The 18494-nt window shown below is 37.2% G+C and overlaps 1 protein-coding gene across 3 annotated transcripts in view; it reads left to right on the top strand.

The window, feature by feature from the left end:
- SH3RF1 (SH3 domain containing ring finger 1) overlaps nucleotides 1–18494 on the top strand; it is a 180177-nt gene that overhangs the window by 94241 nt on the left and 67442 nt on the right. For 2 of the 3 annotated variants that reach the window (XM_077868519.1, XM_077868521.1), the window contains exon 3: nucleotides 18129–18404. In XM_077868519.1, coding sequence (XP_077724645.1) covers nucleotides 18129–18404 — 276 coding nt within the window. Of the gene's footprint in view, nucleotides 1–10673; nucleotides 10828–18128; nucleotides 18405–18494 lie in introns of those variants that run through there. The other variant, XM_077868520.1, reaches the window with a different exon arrangement.

The raw sequence follows: 18494 nt of genomic DNA, 5'->3' as shown, positions 1-18494 counted from the left end.
TACAAGCTGAGGAAGTCTTTAGGAAAAGATCTATCTTTTCTGAACGTATTTAAAATTGGAAGACAAAGAGATAAGCAAGACCCTATTTTTGAGTACACTTGCATCTACCTAGTGTTTGGAGTTAACAAAGGATGGCATAACATCCCTTACTTGTTTTATAATAATTGAGTGCTGGACTTTGAGATGGCTTATCATTCTTTCAAATATAACTAGCTAACACTGCTTTGAGGAGTTGTAGACATTACCATTCAGTGTTCTGTGCTGTAGTTAGATACAAAATATCTAAATGTTTCCTTTTCCTTCAAAAAGGAAACACGTTGAAAATTAGTGCTGAGAGGAAAAAGGGGTCTCTGAACCCCCACCCAAATTGACTATTCTCTGGGCAGCAAAGGGACAGCAGGTTAGCCAGCCTTCATATGAATACTTGTTATTGACTAAGAAGGAACTCATTATTAGAAAAAATGTTTCTTTGCATTGAAAATGAGCATGGCCCGTTGTAACTTCCCTCTGTTGTTGTAGTTTTAGGCCCTAGAATTGTAATACTGCTCCATATGTCAACCCTTTGAGTGTTTAAAGATTACACTCTGGAATAAAACCCCACCACTTACTGAATGTGTAACATTGAGTAGGTTACACAACCTCTCTGAGCCTCAGTTTCTGCATCTGTTAAATGGGAATAATAATAATAGCCTACCCCACAGTGTATTGTGTGTGTGAATGTATGATGGCACATTGAGAATGCTCAGCAACTACCAACTATTACTGTCTTCACCTTCTAGGTTTTTTCTCAAGTCTTCTAAGTCATTTAGGCAAATGTTCTTTACTATGATTTCTAGACCATTCACCTTTCTAAAGATCAGTTTATTAATATTCCTCTTATAAGTTGGGATACGCAGAACTGAACAAGATTCTGTAGATGTGGCTGATCAGTCGGAACATGAAAGGTCTGTTCCTTTCTCTAATTGCCACCAGCATCTCATTTATGCAGGCTAATGTTCCAGTGAATCTGACAGCATCCTTGTTTCTTGTGGCTTATATTGAACTTGTGGCTAGCAAAAGTCCTTGAGTCTTTTTCATTTAATCTGCTTTTAGGGCAGGTCTTTTGTAGTTTCCTATACCTATGCTAGTGGTTTTATTTTTATTTTTTTAAAGGTTTTTTTTTTTTTTTTTTTTTTTAATTTATCCATGAGAGACATACAGAGAGAGGCAGAGAGAGAAGCAGGCTCCCTGCAGGGAGCCCGATGTGGGACTTGATCCCAGGACCCTGCGATCACATCCTGAGCTAAAGGTGGTCGCTCAACCACTGAGCCACCCTGGCATCCCTGTGCTAGTGGTTTTAAACAATAAAATACACTAGTAAATGTTCATCCCAGGAAATACTTGCTTTGTTTGGTCCGTATTTCTCATTGATGAAAATCTTTCAAAATCCTATTTCTGTCATCCATCATTTTAGTTGGCTAGCACTTCCTTCTAGTTATGTGTCACTGGCAATTTAATTGTGTTCTAAATACTTTCTTTGAAATCATTACTAAAAATGCTGGACATCCCAAAGGATGGACAGTTACAAAGCTTTGGGGTACACCACAGAGCTCTCTACCCAGGTTACTTTCTATTGATTCATTTATCCATTTTACCAGTGTCAGGTTTCTTTAATAAAACACTACAGACTGTGGGGCTTAAGCAACAGACATATATTTCTCATAATTTTGGAGGCTGGGAAGTCCAGAGTCAAGGTACTGACACATTTGTTTCTTGTTAAGGGCCTGCTTCCTGGCTTGTAAATGGCCACCTTCTTACTGTGTGCTCACATGGCTTTTCCTTGGTGTACTTTTGTGGAGAAAGAGAAAGGAAACTCTGGTGTCTCCTCTTAAGAGCACTAATCCTACCAGGAGAGCTCTATCCTCATGACCTCATCTAAACCTAATTACCTCCCAAGGGCTCCTCCTCCAAATGCCATCACATTGGAGCTTATAGCTTCCATATATGAATTTTGGAGAGGCCATAAACTTTCTGCCCATAACAACCAACATGCATTAGAGTCTCTACAACTTGTTAGGGATGGACATAGGCTTATAATCCTTACTTGAATAAGGTAAGCTGGGTTTTAGAGCTTATGTTCTAGTATTTTGGAGTGGGTGAGGGTAGACAATAAACAAGCCAACAAAGGAATGACTAGTATAACTTCAGGTGGTGAGAAATGCCGAAGAAAATGAGCATGGTAGAAAGAGTAAGGTGAGGACATTATGATAGATGTTGGTTGTGTGAGGCTATTTGGGGATAGTTAGGGAAGGCTTTTCTGAAGTGATGTTGGAGTAGACACTTGAGCAATGTGCAGAAATAAACCTATAAAGAATATTGTAGGCATAAGGAAAAACAAGAGAAAGATCCTGAGGCAGAAAAGAGCCTGTAGTGGTTTTAGGCAGCAGTAGGGTTAGGAGTTAGAGGTTAGAGTGAAGGAAGTTGGTTAAAGATAATGCAAAGCCTTGGAGGCCATGGGAAGGAGTTTGTATTTTAATATAAGTGGATAAGAAAGCCATCAGGAAGTTAACAGGCAAGAGAGTGTAGATATCAGACTCTAGGGGTTCAAGAGTGGCAATATGGAGGTAGTGTTATTTTGGCTTAGGTTAGTAGCAATCGAAGTTGTAAGAAATGCACCAGTTTAGGATATATTTTGAAGGTAGAGCCAGCAGGATTGGTGGTGAATCAGATATAGAATATGAAAGAGGCATCATGATGAGGCTCAGTTTTTGGGCCAGGGCAGCTACAGGAATGGTGGGGCCATTTACCAAGATGGGAAGAAGTGGTAGAGGATCAGGTTTTGGTGGAGTCAGGTGGAAATCAAGAGATCTATTTTAGACAGGTCAACTTGGAGACATCTATTAGACGTTCGATAGGAGAGATAGAAGCACTTGCAGCTCAGGGGAGAAGTTCAGGCTTGGGAGATATTAGCATGTAGATAACAGATCTTGGCCCTTTATTTTATTTATTTATTTATTTTTTAAAGATTTTATCTATTCACTCATGAGAGAGAGAGAGAGAGGCAGAGTCACAGGCAAGAGAGAGAAGCAGGCTCCATGCAGGGAGCCTGACGCAGGACTCGATTCCAGGTCTCCAGGATCAGGCCCCGGGCTGAAGGCGGCGCCAAACCCCTGAGCTACCAGGGCTGCCCGGTCTTGGCCTTTTATATGGGAACCATGAAGGAGCTTTTTAAAAAGCCTATATTTCTGACCCAACCCTGAAATTTTTGCTTCATTGGTTTGGGGTGGGGTTTTTATATGACTTTAAAAGAACTCCCTAGTTGATCCTAATATGCAGCCAGAGTTGGTAATAGCTGGCATAAATGGTGTTAAAAGAAGGGAATAGATGAGATTGGCTTGGGAGTAAACTTAGAAAAGAGAAACTGTTAAAAGCTTGAATCCTGGAGCAACTGAGGAAGAAGAATCAGAAAGGACATGAGGAAGGTGACTATTCCCTGATTCCCATGCTGCTCGAAGTATGGTTCCTGGACCCAGCAGCATCACCACTGCTATCTCCTGGGAGCTGTTAGAAATGCAGCCTCTCCAGCCCTACCCAGACCTACTGAATCAGAGTTGCATGTAATAGGAACACCAAATGACTCATAGGCCTGAAAAATAAAGTTTGAAAAGCACCTGTTTTGATTTTGTAATCATGTTAGGGCTTCCACCAAATATGAATTCATTCATTGGTTCTCCATTTCTCTCTCACACTCAGGGAAAATTAAAATGGAAGTATCATGCTATATCCTTAAATCAGATTGGTAGTATTGGGAGCTGCCCTTATATTTCTAAAACACTTTGTGAGAAAGAGAGAAATGGCTTTATTTTCAACATTTTAAAAGCTATCTCAGATTAATGAAGTTTTTTTTGACTGTGGCTCTAAGAATTCATATACTATCAACTTACCTCCTACCCCCACCCTACTCCCTGCTTAAAAGTAAATGATGAGGTAACTGATAGTTAGGATCATATGTTGACTTCTTAAGTTTGCATGAGAAATAGATATTTTTGAAAGTGACATGTATTTCATAAGTTTAGTAAACTAACCTCTTTTGATCTGAGGAAAGGCATTATGGTTTTATTTCCTCCAAAGCTAACATGCTTCACTCTCCAGGCCCCATGATCTACAGCATGTCAGGATCACCAGCTCCCAGACATAAAGTCTTAAGATGAAATCACATTGATTAGTGTGGCCAGGTCTTACAGAAGTGGAAGGTATGATTGTGGAACCAATTTATGTCTTTTTTTAAAAAAACAATTTGTCTTATTTTATACAATTGTTCTATTTTTAATAGTCATAAAGATAATTAGCATAGCAAGCTAAAAAGTCTGTATTTTTATAAGAGATTTTGAAATAATAAATGAGATAGTAGGGGTTTTACTGATGTTCTGTTGATATTGCATTAAAGTGCCAGAGTCAATTATTTAGTGCAACCAAATATCCTAATCAGTAATAGTATTAACTGGAAGTGTGAACAGGGGGTGTGTATTTAGGGTCTACCTAACTTTTCTTCTTTTCATTTTCATTTTCATTTAAAGGTGATTATGTGGTTGCTTAAGAATATATAAGCGGCCTTGACTGCATTTAAAATGCTGTTTCTCAAATTACGTTGTAGGTACAGAGCTCTCTTTTATAGTATCCATCTTCTTTGCATATCTGAATTATTTAATAAACAAGATAATTAAAATTTATAGTTGACTATATTAGAATTTTACACACTGCATTCCTTTTTCTTATGCACTTTATTTTTAAAGTTATACCTGTTCATGATATAAAATATGTAACCACACAGAAGAGTCTAAAATAGAAAATTAAAGTGTCTCTTCTCTCATACCCTAATCTTACTTTCCAGAGCTAAGGGCTTATACTGTGTTCTGATATTTGGTTCTTCTACTGGTTTCATGCACAACCTCAAAAAATGTGTTTCTTTTTCTTGATTCCTTAGCCTTGGACAATATCAATTTCGGATACTAAGGGATAAAATTGAGATTCCTTCTACTTCCCATCTCCCCTTCCCTAACTCCTGATTTTTGTTTGTTATATTATCAGAGTTTATAGAGTTCTGTTATGTAGCTGTAATTAATTCTTCTTTTCTATGTTTGGAGAATGATTCTATAGGTTGAAACTCCATAAAAACATTTTGTGGTATTCTGATTATATAAGCATTATTCACTGCAGTGTGGTTGGGTCCATTAAAAAGGGAAACATAACCTGTGTCACCAGATCCTGCTTCAATATAAGTAGGATGAATGTAGCTTCGAAGTTCTATGAATTCTCCTTAAATTTCTTTTCCATTTTCTTTATGTCTTCTAGATCATTTTTTAGCCATCCATGTTTTTTGTATCACATATCCTCTCTCTAGGAGTCTTCTGTCGTTTTGTTGGGGGTAGGATGGGAGATACCTCCTTGAACTTTTTTTTTAAGCTTTATTTATTTATTTATTTATTTATTTATTTATTTATTTAGAGAGCAAGGGATAGGTGTGGAGGGGCAGATGGAGTGGGAAAGAGAGTCCCAAGCAGGACTCCACACTGAGCGCAGAGCCTGATGGGGGACTAGATGTCATGATCCTAAGATCATGACCTGAGCTGAACCGAGTCAAATACCTAAATTACTGCCATCCAGGCGCCCCTGAACTTTTTTTTTTTTTTTTTTAATCTACAATAGTCACACAGAGAGAGAGAGAGAGAGAGAGAGAGGCAGAGACACACACAGGCAGAGGGAGAAGCAGGCTCCATGCACCGGAAGCCCGAGGGATTCGATCCCGGGTCTCCAGGATCGCGCCCTGGGCCAAAGGCAGGCGCCAAACCCCTGCGCCACCCAGGGATCCCTGAACTTTTTTTTTTTTTTTTAATTTGAAATGCACAGGGGATGAACTTCCTGAGATTTTGTTTATTCAAGAATATCTTTCTTTTTTCCACATAAATATTTAACAACTTAGCTGGCTGAGTTTTTCTAAATCACGTTCCCTTAGAAATTCAAAGGCATTGCTCTGTCGTTTTCTTTTATCCAGTATTGCTGCCAAAAAATCAGATTCTGGTTCCATAATGGTAAACTTTGCCCTAAATTTTTGAGAATTTTTTCCTTATCTTTGGAATTCTGCAATATAAAGTGATGTCTCCAAATATGAATATTTCTTTCCTTATTAACCTTAGTACTTAATGACATTGTAATTCAGATCTTGAGTGTCTTTAGCTTATGAAACTTTTCTTCTAATCCTCTTATTTCTTTCATTATTCTCTTCCCCCTTATTTTTTTTTCTTTATGATTCTTACTTTAGATTGGTATTAGGCTTTTTTAGAGGTATCTTTCATATCTCTTAAATTTTTGGTTATTTTTCACATCTGTCTTTTTTCTGTATGTTTTGTGATACATAGTTGACTTCATGACGATGGTTACCATCCTGGTATTTAGTCCTGCCCCATATATTTTTCAATCCAGCCACTGAAAATTTTTCTGATTCCATTTGTTTTCGTTTTTGTAGAAATTCCTAAAGTTTTCTGGTATGTTTTCCCTGTTCTCTAGAGCTCCTGTGGTTTTATTTTTTTAAAAATATTATTTGTTATTTCAATATGACCTTAGGAAAAAAGGTCACTCAAGCAATTAAATGCATTTGTTTAGCTCATCATTGCAAAGTACTGCCTTGATATAAGTCTCTTTCTTTGATTTCTTTGCTTAGGTCAGGTAAAATAACAAAAATACAAATAGACACCCATGTCAGTCAGTGCCCTGACCTTCTGCTTGATTAGTACATACAGGCAGTTACCATGTGGGCCACTCTACTAATTTTTTAAGTGGAATTCCTTTGAGTAGAACACCAGACATAGACTGCCAGCTTGAATGGAGAGTGCAAGATAGGAGGGGAGAAGCTTCCTCCTCTTTTTTAGAATTATGTAGTTGATGAGAATTGCCTAGAGGGAGAGACTGACCTAATTTATTTCAGTAAATATGTTTTCTGTATATAAGATACATTATTAGGCTCTACAGGTGATTCAAGAAGGTGTGAGAGACCATCCCTGCCCTCAAAGTGTTTTGAGTCTGGTAGCATATTAGTAAAATACTCAAATATATATAATAAAAGGTATAATAAAGCCAAGAGAGAACTGTAAATAAAACCTTCTGAGGTTCATAAGGAGAATATACATCTATATTGGACGATAGAGAAAGGATTTGGGAAATATGATGTTTGAATTGTGTCTTGAAGCCTGGATGGACTTCTGACAAGGGCTCTTTGGGTGGAAGGAATGGCAGAGAAAAGTCCCAGAGGTTAGGGAAGAAGGATCATATTAGGGGAACTAGAGGGAATCTGTTTGGTTAGAATGTTGGGAGATACTCCAACAAGTATTTGAGAAAATAGTTTGGAGTCAGACTATGGGCATCTTAAGTGCCAGAGAGAAGGGTTTGAACTAAATTTGTTAGGAATGGAATTGAAAAAAGGTTGATGAGACAGATGATTTTGTAAAAGCTGTATTTTAAGAAGATGAATCTGGCAAATTTCTGTAGGATGGAATGAAGTAAGAGGCAGGCAGAAATCAGTCATCCAACAAGTTGGTTCTGTGCCATGTTCTGGGCTGTCTGGATACAAAGATGAATGATATACAGACCCTGCCCTCAGGTCGCTCACAGCCTGGTGCACATGAAGAACTAGTTGCCTTATTCAAAGAAACATTTAGTTAAATCATTTTAAAAAACATACAGATGTGGTATTTTATATTAGTAGGTATTTTAAAACCGTAATTTAATTGGTTGTCAATGGCTATCTCAGATGATCAATTTCTCATTGTCTCAAATTTTCTATTACAAATAGAGCTAGAATGATGTCTTATCTTCTTTGTGCAGTATGTATTAAATGCTTAATGAAAGTCTTGGATCCACACATATGGACTCCGCATAATTTTTATATTCTTTGCTCTATATTTAATCACCTAGAAATGTAAAAAACAATATATCATTTTCATATAATGGTTCATTTTGGTTGAAAATACCTATAATTCATATCCTATTGTTAATAAACAATATATATAATATATAAATAATAAATATAGGGGAAAATAGAAGAGCTGGATTTGGGCTTCTCAGTGTTGGAGTAGTTAGTAAATCTTCTCCCCCTTACACTTCTTATTTCATATTTTTAATGATCAATATACTTAAATTGGAATACTTTTTTTTTGAGAAAAGTTTCAATAAACTACTCATTTTAAAATAATTATCTATTGGTAAAATTATCCATTGCAAATATTTTTTTCTTCATAGCATTTCTTGTGTAGTCATGTAATAGAAAAATTAGATTAAAAGCAATTTGCATTTTCTAGTAACATTTAAGTATTGCAGAATATTTACAGATATTTTTAAAGTATCATTTTACAACAGACTTAAAGGTAAAAGAGATTTGTTGAAATAACTTTAAGATTGTCTCTACATTCAGTTAATACTTAAAAAATTTTTGAAAGCCAAAACTCCAAAGCATATGCATGTAGATTGGGTTTTTTTCTTTTAATGAAGACTTAATTATCTTTTAAAGATCTGATTCTACCCAATGGGTTTCACAGGATTGGTTTTATGTCCTTGTAATAGATTTATTTCAAAGTAAGAGGATATTATCCTGCAGTAATTACTTAGTCTTCACTGTGTAAACTTCATATTAATTAACTGGCAGAGCACTCTTATGGAGAGTAGTAACAATAACACACATATTATGTATTACTTTTTGACATAAACAAAAATAATGAGATAAAAGAGGACCTGGTGTGACTGACCATAGCTGAGCTTGCCTTTACTTTTGCAAGTAACATTGCAACAGGTTGTGATAGATTTTGGAGTATTGAGGCTGACTTGATTTGATTTGATTTCTACAAACTAATTCATATTCTCCTTTTGTTTTCTTTCTAAATGCCCTCTCCTAGCTCACTCTCCCATACCTTAGTACTTTCTTTATTCTTGAGATTCCACTCCTAAAAAAAAGAAACAAATTACAAAATCATCAAGAATACAATTGCTCTTTCAAATGGTCTTATTGCCAAAGAAATCATAGTCTTACCAGAGATCACGCATCATAATCTTTGTTCCTTTGCCTTTGGACAGAACCAAACTTGTGAGATTGTCCTATTTTTAAAAGTCTCCAGTGAAAGAGATAGAATAATCCATTGCAGTATTTAACAACCCTCACTGGCAAAAAATTCTTTTCTCCAACTTAAATAATACATACATCAGTTTAAGCCTTTATTTTTTCTTCAGTGAATATGAAGCCAATTTACTTTCCTTGTGTAACGCCTTTTCATTGTATTTGAATACTTACTTTCATACTGCCCCACTGATATATTTCACCTTCTGCAGCTTTTCCATCGTATTTTCCAACACTTCTATCATCTATACCACTCCCCATGGAACCTGCTACAGCTCTCTGTTCATTCTGTTTATGGGATTCAGAATGTAGCATGGACATCTACTGAACACCTGACTGGTGCTAAGTGTCAGGTCAGATTATAGCAGAGACCCTATATTATGTACACATACTCTGTATGTCAGTGATGGGTTTCCTTTTCAAAAAGGAGCCATCTTTCTAGGCACTAATCTCCATACATCTGGGCTTCAGATTTCTTATATTGCCAGTTTTGCTGTTCTCCTGATTGCCATAAGTTATTCACTGTGATACTTTTGTATCTTTTCCTCCATGTGCATACATGGTCACATATTCGGTATATGTGGTTATTTCAATTTTTATTTCTAAGTGCTGCTACTGTTTATATATATATACACACACACACACACACGTAAAAGAATTTATTTATTTATTTATTTACTCATTTATTTATGAGCGATACAGAGAGAGAAGCAGAGACGCAGGCAGAGGGAGAAGCAGGCTCCTAACAGGGAGCCTGATGTAGGACTTGATCCCAGGATTCCAGGGTCATGACCTGACCCAAAGGCAGATGCTCAACCACTGAGCCACCCAGGTGCCCCATATATTTTAATATTGAGATAAAATTGGCCTATATGAATTGTAGTTCTTTTTTTTTTTTTTTGAATTGTAGTTCTTAAGTGTACAATTTAATATGTTTTCACACATTTGTATAGCTGGGTAATCAACATCCCTTCAAAATGTAGAATCTATCTCTAATCTCAGAAATTTCCATCATTCACCCTTCCATTTCTATTCCCCAATCCCTATAGACAACTACTGTTCTGATTTATATTACAATAGAATGATTTTACCTATTCTTGAGGTCATATAAATGTGTAGTATTAATTTTATTTTTTTCACTCGTGTATCACTTTTTTTTTTTTTTTTATAACTTAAGGATTTCATTATCTTTTCTCTGGTTGATGGACATTTGTTTTTCAGTTTTTGGTGTTATAAATAGTGCTGCAATGACATTTCTGTTACTGGTCTTTGTGTGGACATATGTCTTCATTTCCTGGTTATTACCTAGAATTAGAATTGTTAGGTCATAGAGCAGGTATATGAATAGCTTGATAAGAAATTGTCAAACAGCTTTCCAAAGTGGTTGTACCATTTTAGACTCCCACTAGCAATGTATCTGAGTTCTGTTTGGTCTGTATCTTCGACAGCATTTTCTGTTATTTATTTATTTATTTATTTTTAAAGATTTACTTACTAGAGAGAGAGAGAGAGATATGGAGGGAAGGAGGTAGGAGGAAGAGGGGCAAAGGAAGAAGAAAGAGAATCTCAGCCAGACTCTGTGCTGAGCTCAGAGCCTGACACAGAGCTCAAACCCACAGCCCATGAGATGATGACCTGAGCCAAAACCAAGAGTCAGATAGATGCTCAACCAACTGAGTCACCTCTTGGTCAGTCCCTGTTGTCAGTCTTTTAAATTTCATTTTAATGACTGTGAAAGAATATCTCATTATGGTTTTATTTTGCATTTCACTAATGGTGCTGAATACCTTTACATGGCTGTATAATCAATCATTTCCTTCTTGAATTATTATCTTCATATCATGTCTGTTTTTAAATTCATTGTTTGTTGTTGATTTGTAGAAGTTCTTTGTATTTCCAGATTAAAATTATTTTCTCAATTGTCTTTTGATGGACAGAATTTTCCAATTTTATGAAGTCTAATTTATAAATTTTTATGATTGATTTATTTGTTGATCTATCTAATCACTAATCTGTGCTTTCTTCTGGAAAACTTAGTTTTAACTTCTACGTTTGGTTTTTGGGGTTCATCTCAAATTATTTTTGTATATGATGTGAGGTAGGAGTCAAGACTCATTTTTTCCCCATATGGGCTTCCAATTATCCCAGAACCATCTGTTGAAAATACTTTCTTATCTTAAATTGAAGTGCTTTGGCACTTTTGTCTAATTGCCCATATACATGTGGGTTTATTACAATGTTATTTTACTCTGAAACTATGAACTGTCTTTCATAAATAATATCATGTCTAAATTATGAGTGTCTCTCTTTGGGATATTAATGGAAACATTGGATCCCCCCCCCCCAAAAAAAAGTCTAAAACCAGGCCATTGAATGAGATTGAGACCTTACCTGATCTTTCTATTTAAATTAAAAACCTACTCCCACAGACCCCTCTGCCTCTGTATTTTTGACTCCCCTAAATTTCTGGGTTTCTGTAAGGATTAGGCAAGGGCCACATAGCATTCTGATACACAGTCATTCTTCTTCATCTAGTCCCACGCCCCCACGGGCAGGTGGGAGGTTTAGGAAAGGGCAGGGGCAGATTCCTTGCCAGGAATCAAACTTTTTCAAATAGACAGAAACTTGACCTTTTACCAGGAAACATCCCTCATCCTGCCATGAATCCCCAAGATGATAGCTCATGTTACTGCAGAGAATTTTCCCAATAACTTTTCTTCCTCTTTGCAAAACACTATTGTAATTATTAAACATGTGATGAAACAGAAAACTAATATTCAGGGCAATGAGTGACATAAATTTCCTGTATTTTATTTCCGTGACTGCATTCTCAATAGCTGTCTTCCCTTAGAGAAATACAGTAAGTTTTTTTCTGTAATGATTTGCCTGTCAGTTGGATACCCCCTTCTTAAGGCCAGCTAAGAAAAAAAGCTATATATCAACTACGTGACTATTTCCTCATAACCGCCAGATGAATTTGAAAGGAAAATATTTGTTTGCTATGGTTTGCTATATAATTTGTTTCACATTTTTTAAATGCCAGCATTTTGTTTAGTACAAATTCAATTGGCCATTTCCAGAACAGATCATGTTTTTAGTCATGTTTCTAGAGCACATTGAAGTGGACACCAGGTGAGCAGACTTGCTCACATTTCCTTAGGGTTTTCTGTGGCACCTTCATGTGCTTCATGCTTCCCAGCAGCCTTTGGGAATGAGGAATGAAATTCTTTCCACAGTGTTTCTGCTCCTCCTACGTCTCAGTGTCAAGCAGCCACCGTATACTGTGTTCCATAGGAGGCACTGAAGACAGTTTCCAAAGGATGGGCTCACGATCTGCTATTCATGAGGAGTACGAGAGGCACAGAAATACATAGGTGCATATATTGTACAATACATTTCAGCTGGTGAGCCTGACTATCCACAGAATTGTCTTTTAAGTTGCTTTTCCTTTAGGTATGCTATTTTTACATTTCGCCTTTCACGTCATAGACCCCAGCCACCTAGAGATAAATTCATTAATTTATTTATTCAGCAAGAATTTATTCACAGACATTGAGATAGGTTATCGTGATAGAAAGATTCTGCTTGTTCTCTTCCTACCTCTCAAATCCTTAGGTTTTTTTTTTAATCTCTTAAATCTAGGTATTTCCTAAACAGTGTACTCAGTCCACTTAGATCACTTCTCCCCCCCCATAACACAGCTTTTCATACTGTGCTTGAGTGCCCCCTCAGGCCTTCCTGGACAAGTAGGAGAGGGGAGCCCCATTGAGGCCTGAATCTACCCCACATAGGTGGATTTATCTATTCCCTATACTGCAGTCCTAGAAAAAAATTTAGAATCTCATATAATTTTTTTCTTAAGTTTGGAAAACTGTCTTCATTCTCTCTCTGGATGTTTGAACATAATCTTTTGACCTCAATGTATTTCATTCTGTATTTACATTTGATTGAGTATTGATTAAATAAATGATTATGTATTATCATTTGAGTAAGAAGCAGTGAGAATACTGCCCAGGGAAATGGGTGAGAAAGAGGCTACTTTGTCTCCTCTCTTTTAAACCTTGGGTTTGTTTTTTTCTCCCTCCACCCTTTCCCTAAAACACTGATTGATATCACTAAAACAACAAGGCTGAAAGCTGTAACTGGCTGAGTGCTGTTTAGTCATGAGTTGGGACAGAAAATCCATGAGGGCTTGTGGGTTGAGCTGCAGTTGCTGACGGTGAGGAGAAGGAGCAGACAGGGAATAAATGTGAATGAAGAAAACATGTATTTCTTCATTTTTGTTTATTCACAACTACCATCCTCAAAGTGCTGGCAGATAATGATTGAAGTGAGTCTGATGAGAAGATTTTATGTGACTGTCTTGGGGTGGATGGCAGATGGTAGCTTAAGAAAGTGATCATCAGATAAAATGTCCTAGCACAGTACTCTCCATAAATAAAGTTTAAAGGAAAGTACAGATAAAAAGATGGACTATCATGGGATTATGGGATTCTCAGTCCCTTCTGATACTGCTTTGGAAAAATAACTTGTAGTATTCATCTTGGATGTTGGTTATATTGAAGTTGAAACATTCCAAGTGATGGAATAATAGTTGAGTAATAGTTGAGTAATAATCCAACGTAGGCATCTTGCAATCAATACTTAATACTTATTAACTATTAAAGAATCAGTATTTTTGTGATATACTATTGGTATATTCTGATAGATTTTCACATTGTGGGGAAAAGCCAACATGTATTTTGTTGTACAAAGGACAATTAATTTATATATTTATAAAAGATTTTATTTATTCATTTGAGACAGAGAGTGAGAGTGCACAAGCAGGGGTGGAGAGGGACAAGTGGACTCCCTGCTGAGCAGGAAGCTTGGTACAGGGCTTGATCCCAGGACTCTGGGATCATGACCTGAGCCAAAGGCAGATGCTTAACTGACTGAGCCACATTTTAAAAAATCCTTTTTTGAACCCATTTTGCTAACTGTTACTCTGTGTGTAATACTTTATATTCTTGTAATTTCTTTGTGCTTCAGTTCTTTCTGGGAAGTTTCTGAAAGTCAAGTAGAAATCAGCCATAGTTTGTGCCCATTTAGTTATAACTAAATTATTAAATTATACACCCTGTGGTACTGCTCCTACAGCAAGAGTATCTTCCAGATACTCTTTTTAGTAGGTCATTGAATCTCTTTTACTTTATGGAGCAGTAAGAAATGCATGAAGGGATTTGAATTTAAAGACGCTGTCTTGCATGTATATCTGGGCATTGGCATTTAGAGTCTATAAAATAAATTGGCAGTGAATGTTTTATTTACCCATCAGAATCTCAGCCACATCATCAAGTAGCACTTTACCAGATATATTGGAATACACTTGATGGTACAAAAATGGAGTGTAGAGTGTTTAATCAAAAATATTTGTGTGCAGGTCTCATAAGGATTTTATTTTTTAAAGATTTTATTTATTCATGAGAGACACAGAGAGAGAGAAAGAGAGAGAGAGAGGCAGAGACACAGGCAGAGGGAGAAGCAGGCTCCATACAGGGAGCCAGATGCGGGACTTGATCCCTGGACTCCAGGATCACGCCCAGGCCAAAGGCAGACGCTAAACCACTGAGCCATCCAGGGATCCCCACCATAGGATTTTAATGTTATATAAAATATCTGTATACATTAAAAAAAAATCTGTATATATAATGTAGAAGGAGAATTAGTTGAAGAGTAAAACTGGCCCATTGTCATATTTATTATTTTAAATAAGTAAAATAGTCACTATTTATTGAAAATTATTTCTGATTAAGAATTATTATAATAGCTCACCTATCTAAATTGCCAAGGTTTTTGATAAAGCTGGCAGCATGAATGACAGCTGCAAACCCAAGGTTAGACTGCAGAGTCAGTTTCTCTCTGGCTTTCTCTCCTTTTAAGCCTCCCTTTCATGTGTAGCCAAGTGAAATGTAAGCTCTGCAGATCCTCGGGGGCCTTGGCCTGATGAGAGGATACAGAAGAAAGGCAGCCGTTTGGAAAGCCTGCTGAAGGCATAGAGGGCAAAGGGCCTGGGCGATGACATGACTCCCAGACCTTTCCAAGGAGATGAATGAGAAGGCATTGCCTCCTTGGGCCTGGGACGTATATTATCCACAAGAGTAGTCCGAGGCTATCAAACCAATTGTTTTGGCTTTATCTTTCAGATATTGCAAAAGGAAAATGCGTTCTTTTATTGCTTTTCCAAGTCGTTTGACCATTTATCCTTAATCATCTGTAGTCTGTGTGGGAATAAGTCTTTTAAAGATCACTGAACTTTGCTTGATTTGAAATCAGAGTCGAATTCATTTTATTTAATGTGGGAAACCTTCTTTTGAGAAACTTAACACAAACTGGCTTTTTAGCCTCTTAGAATTATTTGAAAAAGAACACCATGGAAAAACACAGCCAGATGCACAAATGTCTGCTCAAGGATTAGATTGCCATAAGCTTTATGATTCTTTCTCTGTGGTTATTGATCATTGAAATAACCTTAGCAGTCCAGATTTGGCAAATCAGTGTGAATTAATGAATTTTAGGTTGCAGTCTCAAAGATGTAACTAGGCTAATCATAATGTATATCACTGTTATCATAAATTTTATCCTTGCCATTCATTGTATTAAGAATGTGTGATTTTAGGAATACTTAATAGATTTGCTTTAGTAGAAAAGTTAATAAGCCCATTGGGCTACTGGTGTGTGGAAGTGATCTGTGAAGAAATAAATTCCTTTAGTTCCCACATGAGCATGTCACAAAAGAACCATACTGTGGTTTTTTGAGAATTTTACAGATCTCTTCAAGGGGCAGTTCAGAGTAGTTTCTAAGAGTGCTAAGTCTTGGTGCATGGATTTGGCTGGCATGGATTTGGACAGAGTGGGCCAAACAGAGCTAATTGAGGTGGGGAAAAGATCAAGAGAATAGGCCATTATGGTGAATAGAGTTATTTGTCACCGAGTTTGTAATAGGATTTTCAATTAATTCATGCAGGCTTCCAATGCCTTACATTAGCCCTGTCAAGATGAACTACAGCCACATCTAAAATGCCATCCCCTATTAAACTGTGCATGTCAGTGAATTTGTAATTTCTTCTGTTCAACCAGAAGATGAATGGATTTCACTTAGAAAACAAATGTGTGCTTCAGAAATTCACAGTTCGAAATCCCAGCACTTCCTAGGAGGAACATTCTTTACATTGCTATATAGTGAATATGTATTAAAAATATAATTGCTATGTGAATTCATCCAAAAGGAGAAGCATCCAGCTGCATAGACACAAATACATTTCCAGGTGCTGTGTTTCACTGGTGAACAAGGCATTTCATACTGGACAATGATGATGATAGTTCATGCATGTAGCACTTACTAACTGCTGGGCCTTTTGTAGTGGTTTACTAAATCCCCAGAACAACCCAGATGAAGAAATTGAGGCACGGAGAGGTTAACCTTCTCAAGATCACATAGCTTGTGAGTGGCTGAGCTGGGATTCAAACCCAGGTTTTCTGGCTTCCAGCGTCTGTGTTTCCAACCTCCTTGAAAATGCCTGATCATGGTGCTATCAACTTGTTCCAGAAGTTGGTTTATTACAGTACTTGCCAGTGCTCTGTCTCTGGTTTGATCACTCTTGCCCTCTTTCACAGTGATACTTATTTCTCTGTTTATTTATTGTTACTTTCTCAAATCTATCTTGGGAAAATTAGTTATTATGATAACCTGACTTCAAGAAATATGTAATAAAATAGAGAATGTAGTGAGGCATCTCTGTGAGAGACGAAAATTAGAATCATCCCACAAAGTTGGACACTGAAGAGATACAACTAAAGTTCACAGGATTGTGAGGCACCAGATTTCCTGATGGGCATTTTCCTTCTGCAGAAACCAAAGGGCACAGCAGAATTGTTTATAAGATTCATGGCCAGATAATAGGAGTCATGCTTTCATAGGCAAGATCTTAAGGCAGGGTCCAAAAGTCAGAGGGCATGTGACGGTTTCAGAACTTCTGGAAGGCTCAGCTCCCACCTCCTTGGGATATTGGCCTTGAGAGCAGCTCTCATTAACCAAATGCAACATCACATGGATCAAGCCAACACAAGATGACTGCCAATAGCATTTCGAGAGCCAAGAATTGGCTATTCCTCTTAGGCCAAACAAAAATATTTAACCAAAAAAAAAAAAAAGTTTGGCTTAGGGAGTAGGCCAGACTCTAAATCTCTGACTAGAAACCAAAGTAAATTTTAAAAACTGTATTATGAAGTTCTGTTGCCTCAAGGGTATAAAACTTAGATCCACTTTTTTGGGGGAGTGGGGAGATAGAGGAGCCCAGGGAGAGGGCAGTACTATGAGTAATGTTTCCTATTCCTCTACTTCATTAGAAAGATTAGGCTGTAAAAAAAATTTTTTTTCAAGTAATTTAGGCCTGTGCTTTGCTCATAAGCTGTCTGCCTGCCTGTCCCCTTCTGTCCGTTTCCCACTCTAATGCCAGATTCATCTCCTGACACATGCTTCTTGCCATGGCCATCTGTATTTCACACCTGTGAGGGCTTGTCATTGCCTGAAGGACACAGCATTTGAACCTCTTTACCATGTTTTTCAAGACCCTCCATGAGTTAGCTTCTGCCTACTTCTCCTACACTTTATGTTCTGTAATTCCTGTCTGGGAACACTGCATTCTTTAGAAAACTCCAGTCCCTCTGCACAGCATGCTCCCTGTCTTGATGGGTGCTGTCCTATCAGCTTTGAATGCCTCACTTTTCTCTTTTATTCTTCCACTCCAGCTTTGTGGCTAACTCCTATGTGTCCTTGAAGACTTGGCTCATGTGTTACTTTCTCCAGGAAATGTTTCATTTTCCCACCCACTAAACGCTAGAGACCTGCGCTCTATGTTGAGTTAGTCTTGACTAAAGATGATAACACAGTTAAAATTTCAGACATTTTTGGATCATTCTTTAATTAAAACTCATCTCTTTCCTTAAGGGTATACCTCAGTTACCTTGTGCCAAAGCGTTATACAACTACGAAGGGAAAGAACCCGGAGACCTTAAATTCAGCAAAGGTGACATCATCATTTTGCGGCGACAAGTGGATGAAAATTGGTACCATGGGGAAGTCAACGGGATCCATGGCTTTTTCCCCACCAATTTTGTGCAGATTATCAAACCATTACCTCAGCCCCCACCTCAGTGCAAAGCACTTTATGACTTCGAAGTGAAAGACAAGGAAGCAGACAAAGATTGCCTTCCATTTGCCAAGGTAAATTTAGAATGAGATTTTCTGTTTGCTGCCTCTTCCTCTGGACCCGGATACACAGCAGTATGGCCGGTATTTCTTTTTGTAAAAAGA

The sequence above is a fragment of the Canis aureus genome, chromosome 24 (genome assembly GCF_053574225.1).
Source record: "Canis aureus isolate CA01 chromosome 24, VMU_Caureus_v.1.0, whole genome shotgun sequence".
NCBI lineage: Eukaryota > Metazoa > Chordata > Mammalia > Carnivora > Canidae > Canis > Canis aureus.
The sequence above is the reverse complement of the archived record's forward strand: the minus strand, read 5'-3'. Positions and strand labels throughout refer to the sequence as shown.